Below are 22257 nucleotides of genomic sequence, written 5' to 3'. Positions count from 1 at the left end.
TTTTTTCAAGACATAAACAAAATAACAAAGCTTTAGTTAGGCTTAACCAAGTAAAAAGAGAGAAGATATATTACACCATACACAAAACTCAACTGAAAATTGATTAATGATTTAAATGTAACATCTGAAACCATAAAACTATTAGGAGAAAACACAATGGAAAGTTACGTGAAATTAGTCTTGCAATAAATTTTGTGGATTTGACTCTAAAAACATAGGCAACTGATGCAAAAACAAGCAAGTGTGACTACATCAAACCAAAAAAGCTCTCTGCATAGCAAAGGAAATAATCAACCAACTGAAAATGCAATCTCCAGAATGGGAGAAAATACTTGAAAACATACATCTGATAAGTAGTTAATATCCAAAACATATAAAAAGCTCATACAATTCAGTAGCAAAAAAAAGTCAAGTCATCCTATTAAAAAAAGGGCAAGGGGGCTGAACTGACATTTTCCCAAAGAAGACAGCTAAAGGGTCCACAAGCATGTGAAGAAGCACTCAACATCACTAATCGTCAGGGAAATCTAAGTCAAAACCACAGTGAGATACCCAACCTGTTAAGATGGCAAACACAATTCTGGGTTAATACCTGAAGGAAATGAAAACGGTTTTTGAAAACATTATCTTGAAGAGGTATGTACACTCCCTTGATCACTGCAGCATTATTCACAATAAGCCAAGATATGGAAACAATCTACGTGTCTGTTGATGGATGAATGGATAAAGAAAATGTGATATATACATATGTACACATATACTACAAGTACACATATACACATTGGAGTATTGTTCAGTATTAAAAAGGAGGAAATCCTGCCAGCTTGGACAATATGTTGATAGATGGACACGGAGAACATTATGCTAAGTGAAATAAGTCAGATACAGAAAACAAATAAGGTATAATTTCACTTACATGGTGAATCTAAATTAGTTGAACTCATGGAAGAAGAGAGCAGAAAGGTGGTTGCTAGGGCTTGGGAGAGGGCAGATGAAATGGAGACATGCAGGTCAAAGGGCACAAAATTTCAGTTAGGAGATGAATAAGCACTGGGAACCTGGTGTGCAACATGGTAACTATAATCACTAACACTTAACTGTATATCTGAAATTTGCTAAGAAGGTAGATCTTAAGTGTTCTCACCTTTTTAAAAAAGAAAAAGACAACTATATGAGGCAGTGGGTGTGTTAATTAACTTGATTATGTACACATATATCAAATCATCACACTGTTATCTCAAATATATACAATTTTTATTTGTAAAAAATTAAAAGTAAATAAGATTCCCCTGCGGGCGGGGAAGAAATGAATACACAGGCTGAGACAGGGCACAAGTACTGCTTAGGTGTCGCTTAGAGAGAAACATAAGTCTGGTTTGCAAGAAGCTTCTCAGCAAAATGCGAAGCCTATAAAAAAGGTCAAGAAACAGATTAATTGTCAAGAACACAAGTTGCTTGTGAGGTCCACTGGTGGTGACTGACAGGGAGACGATGGAGGTGAGCAGGGAATTATCGTAAAGGGAGTTTAGAACTGATTCCTGTACTCGCCGTACAGCTTTTGAAAGGTTTGGAAGGAAAAACAAAAAGCTCAGATTTGGGTTTTAGGAACAATCCCCTGGCAATGCTCCATACTATTGCTCTGCCTGCCTCTATGATTTTAGTTTCCTTTATTCACTCCCTCCCTCACTCTACTCCAGACACACTTGACTTTTTGCTCTTCCTAAGACACCGAGCACTCTTCTTCCTCAGAGTCTTCACCCTTGCTCTTCTCTGCCTGGAAGATTCTAGATAGCCACGTGGCCCACTTCCTCAGTCCCTGTAGTTTTCTACTCAACGTCACTTCCTCAGAGAGTCCTTCCTGAATAATCTGTTCAAAACAGACACACATACACACACACCATACACCATATTATTCTCTATCCCTTATCCTGCTTTATTTTTCTTTATAGTACTTGTCCCCATCTGGCCTTATATGTCTGTTGTCTCTGTCCCCAGTCGGAGTGCCAGGATGCTGCTTTCTTCCCCTCCTAGACCCAGCGCCCAGCACTGTGCCTTGTCAACAGATCCACATCCAGCAACTCAGCAGTCGTCCCTGCAGAATCTGAGAGCCGGATCACGCAGACTCGGTTGGCAGCATTTGGACACTGGGCGCCACCACTTCTCCCAGACTGTCTAGCTATTTCCAGATGTTTTCAATCATCGGAGGTCTTTCCAATTAGTTTAAACCTGCTGCCCTGCAATTTCCACCCAAGACTTTTAGTTCTGCCCTCTAGGCCTGCACAGAACATGTCCTTCAGAAGATAACAACCGTAACTCTCTTCAGGCCATGACTGTTTTTCAGGTGAAGCAGGCTTCTTCTTCCTTCATTACTCAGGCCTTGATCCTCTGGGATGACAGAAAGAACATGGGCTCTGGGGACAGGTAAACCAGATCTGAGTCCACCCCTCACCCTACACACTGTGTAACCCTGAGCAATTCACATCTACCTGGGACAGATCAAGGATCTATGAAGATTCGAAGGGACCATGTGTGTAAAGTTTATGTCATAGTTACTGAGAGACAGTGAGAGTTCAGTGGATGGCTTCAAGCTCACTGCTTTCCTGGAGAACACATTACCTGGATATTAAAGGCAAAACAGACCTCCTGAACCCCATCAGGCTGTCTCTAGTATCTGCCAACTGCACAAAGAAGACAGTGTAATAGAAGAACACTGGATCCATCAAAAGGTGAAAAATAACCATAAAACAGACCAACGACCCCCAAAAAGAAAATCCAGTGGACTCACAGACAGACTTCCTGATGGAGTCAAGGCAGCGCCCCTTCTGCACCCTCTTTGCTGCTCTGTTCTTCAGGACTAGAGTCCAAGAAAGGCCCAGAAGCAGCTAATATCAAAGATTTGGAGTAGGCAATGAACATATATATGTTCATGTATAACTGAAAAATTGTGCTCTACACTGGAATTTGACAGAACATTGTAAAATGATTATAAATCAATAAAAATGTTAAAAAAAAAAAGATTTGGAGTAGGAATTAAGGAGAAAAATGCAGAGTTAAAAAGAGCTGGACTAAGAGTTGGGTTATAAGTGCTCTCAGTCTTTTCTTTCTTGCCCACAGTGTGACCCTAGGCAAGACCCTTCTCTTCCACCCGGTGGGCCTGCATTTTCTCAGCTGACAAATGCCAATTCTGAGGATATAAGTGAATACCATCCATGCATCCATTCATTCATTCATTCATTGTTTTCAACAGATGTTCACTGCACAGTCCGGACACACAGAAATCAAAGCCAGTCCCTGATTTCAGGGGTCTCACTGTCTGTTACACATTGCTCTTGACAGTGTCAGTCTGATAGAGGAGATAACTAGAAAAAGACTTAGTTCCAGCTTCTCGCGATAGACATTATGATAGAAAGAAGGAAGCAGAGAGGCTGTGAGAACCTAAGAGAAGGGGGCTAAACTTCCCAAGGACAGGAGCGGGAAAGGCTTCTTGGAATGTGGGCCCATTCTCTCCGCAATGCCACAGACTTTTGTAGGACTCGTATGTCCTCTCCTAATGCCTTCCACTTTCCCAGCTGAAGTCTAATCTAGAAAAGGGTTCTGAACACTGGATGGTCTATTCACATTGCTGACTTGTAGCCTGATGTCCTGGGTGGTGGAACATTCCGCCCTTCTCTGACTTATTGTCCATGACTCAGCCCTACCCAGGTCAATAAAACACAGAGTGAAAACCTACCCTCCCTAGCACATTCAGTATGCTGCTGGATCACTCCTCACCCCTCTCAGGATATATTCAACTCTTGTTCCTGGCCTTAGCTGTCCTTGTGGTCCTGGCTGAGGCTTCCCCAGGTAACCAGACCATGGAGAGGAGGGAAAAGGGAGTAGGAATGGGGTCCAAATCGTAGAATCATTGGAAGACCCACCATGTGTGGGAGTGAGGACTGCTCACAGGGATGGCTCAGATCTGGTGAAAAGCCTTATCATGAACATGCCCCATGATAAGGGTGGTCTGTCACCCCAACCGTGGTGGTGCTTTTCATTAGGGAACCCGAAAAATATCAGCAGAGGCCAGGGTTTCTTGTATGAAGCCCCTTCCATATGCAGAAACAACCCCAAACCCCTAGTGTCCTTAATATCCTTGTCCTGAATGTCAACAGGGTCTCATCCCAGACACCTCTCACTTCCAACTGATACCACTTCTATACCGCCTCCTGCGGTAACCAGTCCCATTACTCTGCCTTTCCCGTTTGGTTTTGAATGCTCCTTAAAATCAATCAGAAAAGCATCTTGCTCTTGTCTTAGTATTTATAGTGAAAATGTAGGTTGATGTTGGATAGCCACAGGTTTTTAAATAGCCTCAAAGTGTAGAGCTGAGGCTAGGACAGAAGATTCTGGATTCCAGACTGAACATGGCCAAAGCACTCTAAAAATATAACGGACTTCTTGGCCGAGTGATGGAATAACTTTCTAACAGAAATGTTTTCCACTTGGGATTCCCAGGAATTCTAAAGTTTGACTTTTAATTTCATGATTTCCCTTCGGGTTTGTGCTGTTGAAAGTTGCATCCTCCCTTGGATCAGCTTTTCAAGCTGAAAGCATTTGTCCATCACTCAGTTGTTTGAAAAGCAAAAGAAGGTAATTATGGGCTAACCCTGAGTTGGTTTCAGCCTACTGTAAACTCTGGTGAGGGCAGTTGGAATAGAGGAGGGAGTGCCATCATCTTGACTCTGATTTTTTTCCAGTCCAAATGTCCTAGGGAGAAAGAGAATTGGGAATTATTTCCCAAGAAGGGAGTTGGTGGTGGTGGGGAATAGAGCAAGTTTGTAATTTAAACCAACATACTATGATCTCTCAACTGAACCCACTGTGCTTGGGAAGCTGGGTCAATGAACGCTCTGTGTTCTGTTGACCTATGTAGGGCTGAGAACATCTGCCTGCTGATCAGCAATATAAACTGATCTTTCAGTGTTCAAAGTACTGCTCTAGACATCCTCTGGGCATCAGCCTAGACCAGTGGCTGGCACATGGTAGGTGCTCAACAAATCACAAGTGCAGGAATGAAGAGGGGGAAAAATACCAGATAATTGAAGGCACTGTCCCATTCCTTGACAAGCACCTAGATTTGGGGGCAAGGAGGAACTGGTGTTGGTGAGACTGTGAAAAATGATGAAGATGGAAAGATGCTAAGCATAAAGATAAAGTCAAATTAGAGCTGGTTGGAGGCAGGAAGATAACTGCTCATATCTAATATGTGTCAAGACCAGCAGCAAGCATTCTACATGCACAACTTTATTTAATATTCCCAAGAATGCCATTACATTTCAACAGTTCATTCTAAGCATTATGACTACAGTTACCAACATCTTTAGTGTAATAGCCTTTACTCGTTCATGTATTTGTTTCATCATCTTTTTTTAAACACTTTTTATTGAGTTATAGTCATTTTACAATGTTGTGTCATATTCCAGGGTAGAGCACAATTTTTCAGTTATACATGAAATACATACATTCACTGTCACATTTGTTTCATCATCTCTTTATTTTGATAGATGGATGGGCCAGAAAGTGTGGTTATGGAACTGGCAGATGCAGAAAATCTTGCAAAGCAAATGAGAAGAAGAAAGAAAAATGTGGGGCAAGAAAGGTTTGCTGCATCCCTGTAGTAAAGCATAAACCAATAGAATCTGCCAAGAAAGAAGAGATGACATTTTGGACTACGACAAGTATGACCAAGTATCCATCTAAGACTTGTGATGAGACAATTTTGGCAGCCACTGTAGTGCGTCAGTGAGATTGCTCTCAGGTCGCCTACATGGTTTTTAGATCCTTAGATACCTGCCGGGTCCTCACATGATCCATTAAAAAATATGTGCTCTTTCCAGCTACTGTTCTTTCTTGTCTCTCTAGGCCTCTGTAGCCTAACATGTCTAGGCTGTCCCAGGATATGACTGGGATATCAGTTCTTACAGTAAGACAGTTTTATAGATTCTGGATCCTGAATTCTCAAGCCTCTGACTAGGTGCTTCTAGGTCTCTGAATGTAAAAGTTTTCCAGGTTAATACAAATTCCACCTTGGTCACATGTTCTTATCTCTGCTGAGATAGGCCACTGTGGTCCAGAAGTCTTCTTGCCTGTTTAGTTTAGGGTATAGCCCAAGGCTCTGTCTCATTGTATCACTCTGGGAATTGATCCCTTACCCAAACCCCTAATCACACCTGGCTTTTCAAGTATTGGCATGCCCTCTGACCAAGAGGCAACCCTTCCTGCCCCAATCAAATGGCGGAGGAGGGAGGAATAGTAAAACTAACTAACTAACTAAACAAACAAAGACCTTGAAAATTTACTGAGAACTTACTGTGTGCAAAGCCTTGTCCTAAGCACTTACATATATACCTCATTTTGCCCTAACAATAGCTCCACGCAGTAGAAAATAGTATTATGTCCTTTGGCCCGAAGGGGAAACTAAGTTACAGAGAGATTAAGTGACTTGCCCCAGCCGGCACAAAGATCTAGCTCAGTAGTAGGACTTTGAACCCACGATGCCTGAGCTCAGACATTACGTTTCCTCATAGTGGAAAATGATTGTTGCAGCAAAAAAGCTTCCCTTTACTCGTCCCCACCAGAACCAACTTCCTCAATGTGGAAGGTGTGGTGAAAGGGAAAGCTTTGTGAGCCTCCTTGTGGTTAAGATGTGTAATAAACCCAGCCCTGAATGGTATATCTAGGCACCAATAGAAATTTGTCTTGTTGCAGTTAAGGAGGAAGTTGTTCCCATTTAGCCGACAGTCTTAGTTCAGAAGCCAATGCCAATAAGGTCCTAAAGTTGAAAATTATCCCTAGCCTTTGTTGACCTAATTATCTGGAAAACAAAAATAACCTCAAAACATTAAAGAGTTAAATTTCAAAATGGAGCCTATAAGCGAAAATCTATAAATCAGCAGGAAAAAACCGACTGCTGTCAAAATAAAAGGGAAAAATAGGCAGAACCACATACTTTGTAGAAAAACTAAAATACACAATACATATATATCTGAAGTTTAACTTCCCCATAGTCAAAGAAATAGAAGCTATTATATATTTAGGTATTTTCCCTCATTTTAAAATTTGCAGTGTTCAGAAATTGATGATACACTAAGCAGACAGGAATAAGGTGCATTTATAGAATTATTATGTTGAATGGTTTATGTCTGTGAATAGTTACATAGAATATACTTGTACATGAAACATACATATACTTATTAGCAAAAAGAAAAAGGACATAAAATGCCCAATTACGAAACTGGATAAAAAAAATGTACAGGGCACCCAATCCATGAAATTTTATGCAATTATTAAAAATTCAGTTTTTGGAGAATATTTAATATACGGGAAAATAGTCATGATGTAATAGAAAATTTTAAAGGAGGATACACATTTTTTTTCACATGGTGTCCAGGAATCTGAGGGAGAGCAACAGAGCAAAACAGTATCGTTACTTCCTTATTATTTAAGAACTTTCCACAATTTCAGCGAATAGTTCATGAGCAGTATTGAATGTAGATAATAATTCTTTACCTCACTAACTCAACATTCATACTATATTAATATAAATATTAAAGCTTCATATCAACAGTTATGTTTTTCATCATTCATTTCTGCAACTGTTCCTTTTTTAAACACCCATTTAATTTCATGGACATGCTATATCCTCTTACCCTTCTGATTATATTTATTATGTCCTTGAGGGACAGAGTGGGAGCTATTTTTGAGTCTTGTATCCTGCAATGTTTTCAGTAAGAGGGACTCAGAGATAAAACCTGTCTGGTGAAGTTCCTTGGATCCTATTTTTCAGGGCATATCAACCATCCAAAGTCCAACACTAACTGCTTCTTAGAGACAGATCCTTCTCACTATCAATTGTAGGATCTAATAAAGAAGGTGTCACATGCTAAACTAAATCACAAAATGCTCCGACTGAAATACTCTGGTCAATTTTTTTCATTGGCTGTCCCAGGGCATCTTCTCCTTTAGGTACGAATCATCTCTGTGGATAGAACTCTCTTCCTAATGTCTACAGTAGCACATACACTTCCTGGGCTTCAGAATTTTTTTTCAATCTAATCTCATCAACATTTTATTCTCAAAAATACATCTCCAATGAGATCCTTTTTCTTTTCCATGAAGAAAAATCAGAAAAGGTAGGCAAGGTAAAAGAAATTATTAACTTCCTCCAAGGCATTGTTTTCACTTTAATGTAGAGCTTTTTGGATGTGTGTATGTGTACGCGTGGGTGTTTGTGTAGATAATAATGGATACATCCATGTATTTCTTCTTGCAACAAATATTCATTGATCACCTACTCTCTGCCTGTACTGGTGAAGGAGCTAGATACAGATCAGTGAGAAAAGTAGAAATAGTCCACGTCTCATGAACTTTAAATATAAGTGTATTCAAATCCAAATGCATGACCTCAAGAAATAAACTCAGTATAGACTCTAGAGATCTAATTTGTGTTTTATAGGGTTTTGTTGGTTGGTTGGTTTGTTTTCCAAGTAGGAATGGTACCCTTCTTGAGTTAGTAAGCTACTTTTTCTCCAGTCAATATGGTGTAACTACAAAATAAAAGTGCCCTAATCTAATTAATTGCCCCTCATATCTAACTAGAGAGAGTAAAGAGAATGAAAAATAAGGAAGAAAATTGCATCTCTGTAACTGTAGGAAAGGACTATATTCTTCAATCACATTCAATTTCTAATACAGGACCTATTAGTTAGGAGGTACAATAGGTTATAATGTGAAACACAAAATCATGCAAAAATGTGTCTTATACAAATTAGGGTCTTATTCTTCTCATATGACATAAAGTCAAGGGATGCTATAAGAGCTTCAGAATGACATCAGGCACCAGGCAATGTCTTCCTCTGTTTTCACACATTCCTATTATGTGCTCTTGCCTCACAGTTATAAGATGGCTGCATTGCCTCCAGCATTATGACTGTGTTTCATGAAGAAGGAAGTGGCAGGGCAAAAGCTAATGAGGGCATGCCACTTGAATCTTTGCCCCTTCTTTTTTTTTAAGTATCTTATGAGATATCCTACCAAAAATATTCTGCTTAATATCATTGGTCATAATTGCATCACATTCCACCACTGTATGTTTGCAAATTTATGAAAAGTTGTTTACATGGGCACACTGCTGCACCCAAACTATCATTCAGACACAATATGATGTAATAAGGAGCAAATAATGGAAATGCCCAGAGCACACTCAGTCCTCAGCAGATCTCAAGTAGCACACTGAGTTCTCCAAGAAAGGTGGCCCCCTCTGCAGGGCCAAACTAATGATCCCTTTCTTTGAACATCAAGATCTAATTGTGCTGACAGCCTGCAGGCATACCCTGAGTTTTGCGGAACACCACAGAGGGTTGGGGGAGGAACTGCGCGTTCAGACCTTCATCCATGAAAAGAGCAGGGTAGAGATGTGGAGGTCAGACGAGCTCGGTTGACAGGTGACCAGTGTCACTACTGCTGATCTAAGTCAGTGGAAGAAATATGAAAGAAGAATATACTAAAGAGAGAGAGAAAGAGGGAGAGATCTGAAGATATATACAGAAAACTGGGTTCTGTAATTGAAGGTGTCCACTAAGAGTGTGACAGCCCAAAACATGTGGGCTGCATCTAAAGTGACAAAAGAGGAAACATCTCAATAATCTAAGACTACCTCAAGCTAGAAAAAGAAGAGCAAACTAAACCCAAAGCAAGGAGAAGAAAGGAAAAAATCAGGAAAAAAGATCAGGGGGAAAAAAACCCAAAAGCTGGTTCTTAAAAAAAAAACTATAAAATTGTTATATCTAATTTCAAAATTGATAAAAATAAAAAGAAGGGACTTCCAAATCACCAGTATCAGTAATGAAGCAATGGATAACATTATGATCCTATAGCCATTAAAAAAGATAATAAGGGAACACTACAAGAAACTTTTCACTCATAATTTACAACTTAGAAGAAGTAGAACAGTTTTTTGAAGACCAAAAGCTACTTCAACTCACCCTTGATGAAACAGACAAACTGAAGAGTTTTATAACCATTAAAGAAACTGAATTGGTAATTTAAAAGTTTTCAAGAAGAAATCTCCAGACTCAGAATGGTTTCACAGGAGAATTCTACCAAATAATTTAGAAGATTTAATGCCAATATTACATGATTTATTACAGAAAGTAGAAGAGGAGGGAACATTTTCTAACTCATTTTATGATGTCAGCATTACCCAATACTAAAACCAGAGACAGACATTACGGGAAAGGAAAAAACTACAGACCAATAGCTCTCATGAATTTATTTGTAAATATCTAAGCAAAATATTTGCAAGTAGAATCCAACAATGTATGAAAATAATTATACACCAGGACCAGGAGGAATTCATTTCAGGTATGCAAAACTGGTTTAATATTCCAAAATCAGTCACTATAACCCCATCATATCAATAGGGAAATAATAAAAATAATATGAGAATACCAACTGTTGCATAAAAGGCAATTTATTTAAAATCCAACACCAATTCATGATAAAAATTCTCAGAAAGTTGGAAGAAAAGGGAATTGCATCAACTTGATAAAGAGCATCTATGAAACAAATCCGTTATATTTAATGGTCAAAGATGAAATGCTTTCACTTTAACACCTCTAGAAGTCATTGTTGTTGCAATAAAGCAAGAAATTAAAAACATACAGATTGAAAAGGAAGAAAGAAAACCATCCTGACAGAGAAGAAAGTAGGAGGTATTGTTCTATCCAATATCAAGGCTTAGGTAGAGTAGTGAAGGCAGTGTGATATTAGTGGAGGGAAAAAGACATATCAGTGGTACAAATTAGAGAACCTATAAATGGACCATACAGGTATGCCTAATTGAATTTTGACAAGATCCAAATTAAATTAAAGGAGGGATCCTTGTAGTGATGGAACTGTTCTGTATCTTGACTGTGGTTGTGAATATGTGAGCCTACACATGTGATAAAATTGTATAGCACTACACACACACACAGTCACAACACACACATGCACATACAAATGATTACAAGTAAAACTGGGGAACTAGAATAAGATTGGTGAAATGTATCAACGTCAACATCCTGGTTGTTGATATTGTGCCGTAAGTTTGCAAGATGCTCCCATTGGGGGACACCAGACAAAGGGTACCACAGGACCACTCTAAGTTATTTCTTACAACTACATGTGAATCTACAATTATTTCAATTAAAAATTCCATTAGAAAAGCTATTAGCAGGTGGAATTTGGCAATATGTGAAAAGAATTAAAACCAAGACCAGGTGGGATTTGCTGCAGGATGAAAGGTAGTTAAATATTTGAAAATCATCAACATCACCCATCAAATTAACAGGGTAAAGGAGAAAAATCACATGATCATAACAATTGATGCATAAATAGCATCTGAATAAGCTCTGTATAATTCATGACAAAAACTCTCAGAACACTAAGAATGGGAGAAAACTTTCTCAAAATCATAAAAAAGCATCTACAAAATACCTATAGATAATTTCATACTTACTGGTAAAAGAATGAGTGCTTTACCTCAAAGATCACAAAAATGCAAGGATATTCACTCTCACCATTCTCAATTAAAATACTCTGAAAATTCTGCCCAGCACAGTAAGATAAGAGGAGGAATGAAAAGGCATACAGATTGGAAAAGAAGAAAGAAAATTTGCAGTTGACACAATAGTCTACATAAAAAAGACCAAGGAATCTATAAAAATTCCCTAAAACTACTAAGTCATTTAACAAGTTCCAGGATACAAGACCAACACATAAAAATGAATTGTACTGCTGTATACTAACTAGTAAGGGTAGGTGGATACTGAAATTAAAAGTATAAAATCATTAAAATCACTCATAAATTAAAATACTTAGGTGTAAATTGGAAAAACATTTTAGTGCTTGTATTCTTAAAACTAGAAAATGCCGATGAAAGAAATATAAAAAAGACTTAAATGAAGTGGCATAGGCACCACGTCCCTGGATTGGAAGACTCAACATAGTAAAGAAGTCATTTCTCCCCAAACTGAAACACAGGTTTAACTCAGCTGCTATCATAATCCCAGCAAGATCTTTTGTAGATACACACAAGACTACTCCAACATTTTTACTGGAAGGCAAAGGAACAGGTATAGCTACAATAATTTCTAGAAAGAAGAATAAAGGAACCACTATACTATCTCAAGACACGTTATACAGCTACGGTAACCAAGAGTGTGCGGCACCGGCAGAGGAACAGGTACATAATCAACGGAACATAATAGAGAACCAAGTACAGCCAACTAATTTTTAAAAATACTTTATTTATTTATTATTGTATTATTTAATGATTTCATTTTGGCAGGGGGTAATTAGGTTTATTTATTTTCAGAGGAGGTACTGGGAATTGAATCCAGGACCTTGCATGTTAAGCATGCGCTCTACCACTTGAGCTATACCCTCCCCCCAGCCAACTCATTTTGGCAAACCTGCCAAAGCAATTCAATGGAAGAAGGCAGTACTTCAAACAAATGGTTACTGCAAAAATGAGATATCCACAGTTAAAAAAAAATCTATTCAAACTATAAACATCACACCTTATAGAAATATTAATACAAAATGGATTGGGGCAATCACTCGGATGGAAAGAAGGATACTCTACTGGGTGTTGTAAACTACTGGTCTGAAAAAAAATGGGCTCTTGATACAGCATTCTGCTATCATTGATATGTATAAGGTATATAAGGTATATACGCTGGCATAAGAGAGAGAAGTAACTGGCCCCATCCAGGATGAAGGATGACTTTTGGGGGATGTTGTTTCTTTCCATCAGACCCTACACATTCTCAGGATTATAACTCATTTCGTAAGGCCTCAGTTTTCTTTAAAAGTTTCTAGAACAGAGCAATATTTTGTCATGCACACTCGATGGTGCAAGTTAATGGTCCTGTGTTCTGGGTGGCATAGCATTCTCCCCCTCTCTGGTTCATCACCCATGATAGGCCTGTAAAGGTGACCACTTCGAGTCCTAGCTGTGCCAAGAGTTCTGCATCTCTCAGGACACGGAGCTTCCTCTCTCCCAGAAGCCATGAATCTCCTGATGCTGACTTTCACAATATGCGGGTTACTAACTCTGGTGACCAAAGGTAATGGAACCCTACAATGAAGGGATGATGGAACTAAGATGAGTTGTTGACCTGGGGCTCCCAGGTGTCTTGAGGGGGGAAAAAGAAGCCACAGGAAAAGCCTTGGGCCAATAAAGAGCAGCAGAGGTGTGCTTACAATGGCAGCTCCTTGTCCCTACTCTCTAAGAATCTGTTAGAGGCACCTATCAAACTGGGGTGTCTTATGCAACATTTCTCCAAAGGCAATAATTTCTTCAGTCTTCTGAGTGGCCCTTTCTGTCTCTTCTATAACCAACCAGTGTTAACTCAGCCTCACTTTGCTTCTATTTTAATGATTTCATTGTTGCACCTATTTTATCGTTGTATCTTATTAGTCCAGCTCTTACTACCATCTTGAATTCTCCTTTGTCATTAAAGTACTTTCAAGGGAGACCCTCGTTTTTACGTTCTGAGGTATGGTGAATAAATTCATCATACTATTTGTAGGTTCTGCAGAGTTGTCATTAGAAAGAGACAACACGAGTCTGAGTTAGAAGTGGGGATAAATTAAGACAGAGTAAAAAGACAAGTGACCAATAGGGAGGTTTTGATAACAGATCAATAACGAATGAGCTTACTCCCTCTTTTTAATAATGTTACTTTTGAAACTTATCTACTTCTATTGAAAAATAATACTTGCAGTTGATTACAAAGTATCAAACAATTGATAGGTTTATACTAGTTTAAGGAAAAGTACTCTCCCACCCTGGAATAACAGTTCTTCAGTCTTCCCTTCAGAATCTCTGAATCATTCAATCAAGTAATCTTACCAATTGGTAGTATAACCTAGCAGATCCAAATATTTGTATATCTTAGATTTTTAAAAATCCAATGTAAATTAATCATAGGGATTCTTCTACAATATACTAGCAATATGTCTCAAAGACTTTTTATGAATACCTGAAAATACTTCATTATTTTTAATGTATACATAGAATGTATGGGGGGAGTGGTGAATTTCCTTCTGTAATTTAATTGGTCCTACCCTGGAAAACCAGTCTTTATCAGAAATAATTCAGCAAGGAAATTTAGTTTTAAAAAGAGTATGTCTTTCTACTTATGATTACACACAGACGCGCACACACTCACACACACACACACACACACAAACACAATTGTCAAAAAATCCACCAAATGGGCTACACTACTCTTCATTCTTATCACTAGTGTGCGAGAATGTCAGCTTCCCACACACTGATCACTACATTTTTAAATCACATTCTTTCCAGTATTACATTCCAATGTGTGACAATGTTGTCACATTTTTGTTTGCATTCATCACATTTTAATTACGAATGCATTTGAACATCTATTCCATTGGATTCCTGAACTTTCTTACTGATTTTTTAAGAGTTCCTTATGCACTAAGAAAATGGATTCAAAATTTGGAGACATTTATCTTTCTTAGAAAGGTATTCACTTCCATGAAATGGATGTAAATATGCCTATGAGTCTATATCCTGATTCATATGGAGACATGTTGATTTAGTAAGTGAGGTAAAGAATTATTATTTACACTCAATCCTGCTCATGAACTATTTGCTGAAATCGTGGGAAGTTCTTAAATAATAAAGAAGTGACAATGTGGTTTTGTTCTGTTGCTCTCCCTCAGATTCCTGAACACCATGTGAAAAAAAATGTGTATCCTCCTTCAAAAGTTTCTATTACATCATGAGTATTTTCCCATATGTTAAATATTCTCCAAAAACCAAATTTTTAATACTTGCATAAAATTTCATGGAATTGGTGCCCTGTACATTTTTTATCCAATTTCATAACTGGGCATTTTATGTCCTTATTCTTTTTGCTAATAAGTATGTTTCAGGTACAAGTATATTCTATGTAACCACTCATAGACATAAACCATTCAACATAACAATTCTAGAAATGCACCTTATTCCTGTCTACTCAGTGTACCATCAATTTCTGAACATTGCAAATTTTAAAATGAGGGAAAATACCTAAATATATAATAGCTTCTATTTCTTTGACTATGGGGAAGTCAAACTTCAAATATATATATGTATTGTGTATTTTAATTTTTCTACAAAGTATGTGGTTCTGCCTATTTTTCCCTTTTATTTTGACAGCAGTCAGTTTTTTCCTGCTGATTTATAGATCTTCACTTACAGGTTCCATTTTGAAATTTAACTCTTTAATGTTTTGAGGGTATTTTTGTGTTTTCAAGTGAGGCAGCATCTGATGGTTTGGTAAAGAAACTTTTTACCAAGCAAAGCTGCCCATCAGTGAATTGCTGTCAATAGCTGTATTGAAGTTGATGCAATCTGATTCCATACCTGGTTTGTTTCAGAGAGAATTCACACAAGGGATAATTTTTTGGCTAGATGGCTTATGTGCCTGAAATAATACTACTATTATTCATAGTTTTTAGATTTCTGGTTTTGAGATATTGGTGTTGGAGGTCACATGTCCTAACAACATAAAAGTTCTAGATTGAGGAACTTTGAAATAAATGACTGCTCTCACTCTTAAAAAAAAGCATTAATTATAGATCATTCCCTGTTGTCATCATTGCATTGCTTAAGCCATATTCTTGGAATTATCCTTAATAGTCTAAGCTGTGACATCCCATCTATCAGGAAGTCTATTACATCTACCTGCAAATTATATTCAGAAGCAACCAACCTCACCCCCTCCACTGCTGCCACTCTGACTCAAGTCACTATCATCTCTCACCTCTTACTGCCATAGCCTCCTCACAGGTCTCTGTCCTTCTACCCTGGCCTCCTGCAGTCTACGATCACGACAGCACAGAGTGTGATCCTCTCACACTGGAAGTCAGACCATGTACCTCTTCTGCTCAGATCTCTGCAATGGCCCCCTCTTCGCTCGGAACAATAAGCAGGGTCTTTACAGTGGCCCACCAGGTGGGCCCTCCATGACCTGGCCCTTATGGCCTCTCCCACCTCATCTCCCACTGCTCTAGTCCTTGTTCACTTCCCCAGCGTCACACTGGCCTCAGTGCCCTTACTCAAGCATGCCAGGTTGCTCAACCCACAGCGTTCTGTTTGTTTTCTCTGCTCAGAATGCACTTTCCCCACATACCAGCATGGCTAATTATTTTAGCACCTTCAAGTCATTGTTTAATTGTCATCTTCTCTCAGGACCAATGTGAATTGCTGGCTGGGAAACTGTCATCTGCTCCCATGATACTCCAAATAGATTTCACTTAAATCTATTCTCTCCTATTTCTGCAAACCCCTTATCATCCTCTCACACACAGGATGCTTTACTTGGTTTTTATTGTCTGTCTTTTCCTGCTAGGAAGTAAGCTCCACGCGACTTTGCCTGCTTAGTTCACAAATGTACCCTAACAGCCTAGAACAGAGCATGTATCATAGGTAGGGGCTCAAAACTCTGTTGAATGAGGGGCTGTACCCGAAATTTTAACTCTGGAGGGAATAGTTGAAAAGGAGTAGTGAGCAATGCAAGTGAAAGACAATTTTAAAGAAGAACTGACAGAACAAGATGACCTAAAGAGTTTAGAAATGAAAGAGAAAAGCTGAGGGTACTCGGATTTCTAGTATGGACTCCCTGGAGGGAAAGGCAATCTTTGTACAAGTGAGGAATGAAGAAGCAATGTTTGGGTTTGTCCAGGATGAAAGAAGTGGAATGTCTACACTTGAAACCTATGGAAAATTCTATCATGGGCAAAAGAAATTAGAGCCAGTAAAAGAAAAAGAGACTGAATCACTGGAGAAGTGGGATAAAGCCAACATGTCGGGAGGAAATAGGAGCCAATTTCTCATTGTTCTTTGTAGGTGCGTGCGTGTGTGTGTGTATATGTGTGTGTGAACCCACACAAGGTGCTTTTCATACTTTATCAAATTAAACCTTAAAAGGTTGTTTTGAGAATTACTTGCCCTTCCTCATATATACTGGGCCTCCTCCAACATAGAGCCTTTGACTAGCTGCCTAGAACAGACCCACCTTGGCGCGGGCAGTTTGCTGAGAAAGGTGCTCATGTGGTTGCTTGATAAATGACCATACAGGGGAAGAGACTAGTTTCACTGTCGATTCATATCCTCACCCCACCAATGAATCATCACTCTGCTCAGAGATGCTACTGTACTTCTCGTGTGAGCGCCTCTTCCCTCTTCCCTAGACCACTATTTAGCACTGACCTTTCTTTTCTCTTCAGTCCTCCTGCTCCACTCCTCCGTGTGACTCTCCTTCCCAGCCTATGACTTTACCCCAGTCTATGACTTTACCCCAGTCTGCAAGATTTTAAAAACTGAAACAGAACTTTTTCTTTTTACCACAGCCAACACTCATCCCAATATGGCTTTGCACCCATCTTGTCTTTCCCTCTTGACCGAGCTGAGGAAGCCTGCCTTCTCCATCTCAGTCAAATGTCACTGGTGATCTTGATCCTCGTCACCTTCTCAAGGACTGTGCCCTTCTTTTGTCTTATTTCCCTCTTCTACGTTATTTCTTCTTAATTGTTTGTAAACCCACTCTTTTTTCCCATTCTTCCAAACAAACCTGGAAAACCCTCCCTTGACACCATCCTGTCCTCCAAGAACTTCTCTGTGTCTCTGCTCTTCCTCACAGCTAAACCTCCTAAGACTTTTGTCTCCAGGTGCTACTTCCACTTCCTCGCTCATACACATTTTAACGACTTCACTTTTCTTTCTAGCACTCTGAAGCTGTCTCAAGATTACCATGACACTCATCACGTTAAAAACAATGGATGCTTCTGCCCTTATCTTGCTCAGCCTCTTGGCAGTATTTGACTACAAATATCCACGTGTTCCTTTAAGAAACGTTTTCCTCTCTTGCATAATCGAGTCGTACCTGATACAACCTTCCTTGTATCCCTTTGGCATTTGCCATTTGCATGCACATGAGCCTGACATGCACCTGGTAGTATACCCCAAGCATGGCTGACTGCTTGCAAATCAACCCTGTACAGGGCAATCCAGAAGCAACAGGGAATTATCAGCTCACTCTAGGATCATCTATCACATACTGGCTGGCAGGAAAGTGGATAAATATTCCAGCTCCTCTGACCCCCAATAAGGATAACTCAGACACTTGTCCAAGTCACACACTGACTGCCAGAATTTCCCCATGGAACCGTGTTCTAGTCAACCACAGTGGTAAATAACTGCACAATTCACCTCTCTTGGGCTGTCTCACTTCCCTATCTTCCGAGTTTCCAAACTGACTTTGGGGGTGGGGATAAGGAATGCCTCTCAACTCATTTTTTATGCAGTACTGAAAATTTTTCCTAAGGTCTGCTTTTGGGAAAATTAAACTAACTCTCTAGTGTCTCATTCTCCTGTTTTGCTCCAACATATCTGCTTGTTCCTTCTGAGCCTTTTCCTTCTATATTGACACTCACCCGAATTTAATTATGGCCCCCTTTTATCTCATATTATTCCAACTCTCACTGTACTTTACAACTGTAGTTGTAAATACTATCTATAAACAATGATTCCTCAATTTACATCTAGAGTCCAAACTTGTGTACTGAGTTCCTACAGGTATACCACCTCGCCTCTTGACATCTGAGGTGTCCTGTAAGTTACACACCCCAAAACAAATACTTGCAAGCCACTCTTCCTCCTTCCTCCAAGTATTGCTCTTTCCTCAGATTTACTGTTCTATGAATGGCAAGTATCACTAATCTCCCGTCCCAACACAGAAATGTAGTAATGCACTTGGATTTCTCCATCTTCCTCTGATCTTAGACTCAAACAATCGATGTCTTAAGTCTGTCCTCTTCTTTCCACAACTCTCGCAGCCCCAGTTCCAGCCACCATTATGTTTCTCCTGGCCAAAGCCTCACAGCCTCCCACGTGCTTCCCGGGATCCCGTTCTTCCTTTCCCCTTATCTAATCTCCATGTGAAATGCCAGTTAACTGTCTAAAACATAGGAAATCAGTGACGTTTTGAAATACATAAAAACGCTTAATAATGGCCTAAAGCGACTAGGTGATGGCATTGGTACTTCCAGCTCATTTTATCTCAAGCTCCTTGGCTCTTTGTACATTATATTGCAGACTCTTCACCCTTCTCCAAGTATCTTAAAGACACTATGCTGTTTCTCAATACGAGGACTGAGCATCTGCTGGTCCTTTCCTGAATTAATCTTTGCCTCCTGTGTACCCAGTTGGCTCCTTTAATCCTTCTTGCCTTGCCTTGGCTTAAATATCAACTTTAAGTATGTCTAACCTCTCTGTTTCTTTTTCTTTCTCCTCCTCCTCTTTCCTTCTCCTCTCGATCTCTGTCTCTCCCTCTTCTACCCTAGGCAATTTCTTTGATGGCAGATGTCATAGTTTTTAATATACACTTTTAGTTTTCTTCTTAGTCTCTCCAAATGGCTTGCAGTATTTGTTACCATGTTACTTTAGATGGCAGTAGTAGTAATTGTCAAATTTTTGAATTAATGTTTATCATGCTGTTGGTAGAGTTTAAAAATTGACTGCTTGCTTATTCCCTGCAGCTGGCTGGACAGTTCAAAGGTGCTGGAAGAATAACATAGGACACTGCAGAAAGAAATGTTTTCATCTTGAAAGGTACAAACTTCTTTGTACGAACAAGCAATCATGCTGCATTCCCCTAAGCAGTGACGATCCAGTCACTCAGTGGCCACTACATGTCTTATTCCCTGAAGGCATAACTGTTAGATTTAGTACTCAGGATGTTGTTCCTTTTTCTCCCATTTCTGGGATGGATGATGCAGTAACAGTTCAAACAACTGAGAATCCAGTAACTGAGACCACTGAACACGTGACAACTCCTATTCAGCTCCCCCAGCGTATATTTTCTGAGGAGCATGAGACACGAGATCCACATAAGCACTGGGAATAAAATCCAGGGAGCCAATTCTACTCATGTTATTTCACTGGGGACAATTCTATTGGGAGTTTGGGGGCATGGAGATGGGCATAAAGCTACTACCAAAGCAAGAACCAAGAGAGTTACTTTACAATTAGAAATGGGTAGAGAGACGTGTACAGAAGATACAGGGATTCTTCATATTGGGCTTAAACTTTTTTTCTGTCATCCTCAATATACAAATATATATTTACTAATATTTTGTCTCAGGTGATATTTGTGTGTCTGTGTATTTTTCCTAAATAAATAAATAAATACCTCAGTTTGGACTTGCCTCTATATTTAAGACAAAGATTTTAATTTTAGTAATACTTGAAGCACTATTATCATATATGGAAGAACCTATGAAGGCACATAAAAAATTCCAAACAAGTCGTCCCTTTCCTCTCCCTCTGTCCCCACCAATTCTTATTGTAAGCTCTGGCTTTAAATCCCTGTTTGTATTATGAGGTCAAATTATATTTAATACCTCTTAACCCAAAATACACAACCCAAAACAAAGCCAGTTATGGTTAGAAACTACCTCATTCACCACAAACACTGAATTAACTATTCAAAGGTGCAAATGGGACTTGTCTTGAGAGTATTAATTAAGTTAATTAATTAATTTAACTGTATTAAATTAAGAGTTACATCACAAAGTCTACTTATCTTTCCAATGCTTTCCACTTAAAAGTCTACTCACAACTTCCAACTATGGTGGTCTCATTGCATGCCTCTCCAGATCTTCATTTTGTCCATGAATACTAGCTGTGTAGAGGTATCCATGGTTTGTGTGCCTCTGTGAATGTCAGTGTGGTTTGTATGGCAACTGATAGGTCAGTGACTTTATTCGCTGATAACTCAGAGAAGTAGATATTCACTATGTGGTTTATTAATTATTAATATGCTGCACTAAGGCTGGGGTGCTACTGAGAGCCACAGTCTAAGACACCTAAATGTCTCAGAATCAAGAAGGTTTATTTCTCTAATTCTTTGTATTTTGTGTAGGTTGAGCTGCCAGTGACCCTGACTATAGTTTGGATATTGGTCATCAAGTCACTGACCTTTAAGTAGACCTCTTATTCCACTAGATCTTGGGCCTCCTGTTAAGCTGACAAACCATCCTACTTTGTCTGGGACTGAGGCTCTTCTCAGAACATGGGAATTGGAGTGCTAATACCAAGAAGGTCTTTAGCCAACCTAGACAAGTTGATTGCCTTCTTTCTAGTGTACTCGGCCTAAATTGCTCTTCTCCATTTCTTTGCATGGCTGACACCTCGTCACACAGGTCACAAGTCAACTCTTCACAGAGGTTTTTTTTTCCCCAAAAGACATCCCTAGGCCACTGGTCTGCCTCAGCCTAGAGTACTCTTCATCTGTATCTTTGCCTCAAATGTCATCTCCTGGGAAACAATCCTTGGCCATGAAACCACTCCTCACGATATTTTGTATTATTCTCTTCCTATCACTTAAACTCTTTGAAATTGTTTTGTAGATTTCTCTGGTCTCCTTCAGAATTATGTTAATTATTTACTTACTATGGCCTGTCCTCACTACCATAATGTACATATAATGTACATAGAGTCCTTACACTGTGATCTTCTTCATGGCTGTGTCCCAAGATGCTAGATCAGTGCCTTGCACATGGTCAATGCTCAATAAAAATTGGAGAACTTGTTGCCATGAAATCATCTCAATAAAAGAAGAAGGTCTGATAATATAAAGTAGTAGTCTTCAAACTGGGATACTGGTTACAACATTTTTTTAAGACATGCATGTTGATAAATTCAGGGAAACAATTTTTTGACCCTCAATTTCTGAATGTCTCGGGATACTCAGAGCATTCTTGACAGGCTTTTCTTTTCTACCTCCAATTTCTAAATTTCTCTTTTCTCACTCTTGAAAGAAAATCTACCTTCACCTGTTCTTTTTCTGACAATCACAGACAGGGACCCACCTATACGGGGGCCTCGAAACCAGTCCCATTCAGAGGGAGCAACTATTGTTAAAATGATGGGGTATCCTTCTACTCTTCTTAGTTAGTTAGCCTTTACTGACATACATAGACATAAAACTTTTTACACAACTTAGGATCACTACTATACATATTGTTCCACAACATTGCTTTTCACCCCAAAATAAGTTTAGAAAGACAAAATCTGTTGCATTCTTTTAAACAGATGCAGAATATTAAATCATTTGGATGCACTTCATTTGATATTCCATTGATGGACTCAAA

The 22257-nt window shown here is 39.1% G+C and overlaps 1 protein-coding gene across 1 annotated transcript; it reads left to right on the top strand.

Moving 5' to 3' along the window:
• Positions 1-3749: 3749 nt before the first annotated feature.
• DEFB115 (defensin beta 115) lies at positions 3750-5785 on the top strand. The gene is made up of 2 exons (XM_032461189.1): positions 3750-3843; positions 5544-5785. The coding sequence occupies exons 1-2, from the start codon at positions 3750-3752 to the stop codon at positions 5783-5785; spliced, it is 336 nt and encodes a 111-aa protein (XP_032317080.1).
• The last annotated feature ends 16472 nt before the right edge of the window (positions 5786-22257 follow it).

The sequence above is a fragment of the Camelus ferus genome, chromosome 19, assembly GCF_009834535.1.
Source record: "Camelus ferus isolate YT-003-E chromosome 19, BCGSAC_Cfer_1.0, whole genome shotgun sequence".
Classification (NCBI taxonomy): Eukaryota; Metazoa; Chordata; class Mammalia; order Artiodactyla; family Camelidae; genus Camelus; species Camelus ferus.
Note: the sequence above shows the minus strand (reverse complement) of the source record. Positions and strands in the feature narration are given on the sequence as shown.

What these genes read in the sequence shown, in the direction of transcription:
- DEFB115 (XM_032461189.1), top strand. Translation starts at nt 3,750, where the DNA reads ATGCTGCTGGATCACTCCTCACCCCTCTCAGGATATATTCAACTCTTG. An exon ending in CCTGGCTGAGGCTTCCCCAG is followed by an intron (nt 3,844 to 5,543) that starts GTAACCAGACCA and finishes TTATTTTGATAG; the next exon opens with ATGGATGGGCCAGAAAGTGT.